Here is a 2,289-nt window from a genome sequence, read left to right as displayed (position 1 = left end):
TCTTTTGTGAAATAATATTCTCACTTAGGGCTTTTAACATTTAAGAGTAACATTTTTTTGGGGGGTACACAATTTTATTTTTATTATTTTTAAAGATTTTATTTATTTATTTATTCATGAGAGACAGAGAGAGGGAGGCAGAGACACAGGCAGAGGGAGAAGCAGGCTCCATGCAGGGAGCCTGATGTGGGACTCGATACCGGGACTCTAGGTTCATGTCGTGGGCTGAAGGCAGGTGCTAAACCACTGAGCCACCCAAGGATCCCCAATTTTTATTATACTATTTCCATGTGGTTCAAAAATTACATAAGAAAAGTTTTTTTGAAATTGTATAGATAATAAAGGGGAACATACAGATAAATTTTTGCACATACAGGTGCCTGAGGCTATAATCACTCACTATACTGTCTGGTATAGAGAAGGTGATCAGCTTAGTAATATAAAACAAAGCAAAAAAGAAAAAAATAATCCCCCTGAAGTCCCTCTTATTGCTCAAGGTATTAATTCCCATCCCAGCTTCTTGCCTGATCACCCAGTTCTTTTACACATACACAGTCTTACACTTTTCCAACGAGTATTTATTATTAGTTAAGCCACTATTCAGGATCCTAGGGTGGGGATCACCATGTACCCAGGTCCCCCTTCACCATCCTGGGAAAAGGATGGAGGACAGAGGAGAGGTGGGTGGAGCCAGTTCAGATCTTCCCAGAAAATGTGCCTTCTGTCCGGCAGTCATCCCAGGCCGACACCCACGATATGGGGCAGAGGGACTTGTACACACGCCGGTACCATTCGCACACGGAGACATCACCCCTTTTAGCAGTCATTGCCTTCTCACAGCGGTGGAAGTCCAGGTAGTTCTGCCAGCAGTTCCTAGTCTGGTTCTGGTTGGGGAAGTGGCTGTCAAAAAGGGGAGTCTGGTAGTTCTTGATTTTGGACCTGATGTCTTCTGCCATGGTGCTGACTCTAAAGACACCCCTGCAGCACCTCGCAGCTCAATGTGACCCTCAGGTAAGAGTAACATTTTTTTTAAGAGTAACATTTTTCAGAGTAGTCATACTAAACTTATTTCTAATGTTTGTATTAGATGTCACAAATATATCATAACTGTAACCCAACGAACCAATGTGAGTTCCCTCCTTGGTGAGTCACAGATACACAACAGGTGGAAGTGTCCCACGAAGAAAACTTTATTCGCAGCAAATAAGATTACCGAGAATAACTTCCAAAGCTATAACTCCCTGAACAAGGGCGGATGAGTTCCTTTTATTGAGGGTTAGGGTGACTATTAAGTTAGGGAAGCCTTGTCATCAAATGTAGAGGTGGGCATAGGTTGTGCATGCACCTTAAGGAAAGATGCTTCTACATCCATTGTGCGTTATGTAAATGAGGCTTGTGCTCCTCATTGGGTGGAGATTTTAGAATTATAATGAAGTAAAGGTCATTATTGGTCACTCCCTGGTGCATCTGCCCAGGAGCAGGTCAGGGGTTCTGCTCAGACTGGTCTGGGTGGTCTTGGCTGGCTGGAGGTTGGGTCAGGGCAGTAGCTGTGGCTGGAAGGGTGGTTTCTCTTTCCATCTGCCTGAGTTCAGAGAAAAGCTGGAAAGAAGAGCTTAAGGAAAGATGTGGGACAAAGGTGGGTGAATATAAGCAGGTGGGCAGTGAAGGTCAGGTTTTGGGGTCTAGCTGGTGACATAACCAAGTAAGTAAAACAAAAAGTTGAAAAAAATCTGCAGACTTAATTTCTCTTACCCATTTTAATGAAAAAAAAAATGTGTGTGGGTGCCTGGGGAGGGGCTCAGTCAGTTAAGCACGTGCCTTAGGCTCAGGTCATGACCCCAGGGTCCTGGGATTGAGCCCTGCCCTGGGCTCCCTGCTCAGCCGGGAGCCTGCTTCTTCCTCTGCTGCTCCTCTTGCCTGTGTGCACTTTCTCTCTCTCTAATAAATAAAATATTTTTTAAATGTGTATTGATTGCATCTTAAAATGGAAAAAAATGATGGGGGGAACCAAGGGAAATGATTGTACTCTTTCCTTATTGTGCATTCATAATCTACAGGGCATTTCTCAAATATTTCCACACAAACATCCTCAGCTGGTGTAGGAACAGGAATTCACCCCTGGAAGAACGAAATGACCTGGAAGTATTGCCCGAAGTGAACCACTGAAGACTAGAAACTTTTTTGACATCTTGTTTTGTTTTCTAATTTTATTGTCTTTAAAATTCATCTAAAAAGTATAAACTACTCCGTGTTATTTTGATTTCATTGAAAAGATAACACTATAAATTA

General features: G+C 42.8%; 1 protein-coding gene across 1 annotated transcript; it reads right to left on the bottom strand.

Moving 5' to 3' along the window:
• Window positions 1–695: 695 nt before the first annotated feature.
• On the bottom strand, window positions 696–956 carry LOC129507555 (cytochrome c oxidase subunit 6B1-like). Its single transcript, XM_055322032.1, has one exon. The coding sequence runs from the start codon at window positions 954–956 to the stop codon at window positions 696–698; it is 261 nt and encodes an 86-aa protein (XP_055178007.1).
• Between the last annotated feature and the right edge of the window lie 1,333 nt (window positions 957–2,289).

This window comes from Nyctereutes procyonoides, unplaced genomic scaffold (assembly GCF_905146905.1).
Source record: "Nyctereutes procyonoides isolate TBG_1078 unplaced genomic scaffold, NYPRO_anot_genome, whole genome shotgun sequence".
Taxonomy (NCBI): domain Eukaryota; kingdom Metazoa; phylum Chordata; class Mammalia; order Carnivora; family Canidae; genus Nyctereutes; species Nyctereutes procyonoides.
This window is presented reverse-complemented; position numbering and strand designations above follow the sequence as displayed.

Coding starts and splice junctions, on each gene's coding strand:
- LOC129507555 (XM_055322032.1), bottom strand. CDS start 956: ATGGCAGAAGACATCAGGTCCAAAATCAAGAACTACCAGACTCCCCTT.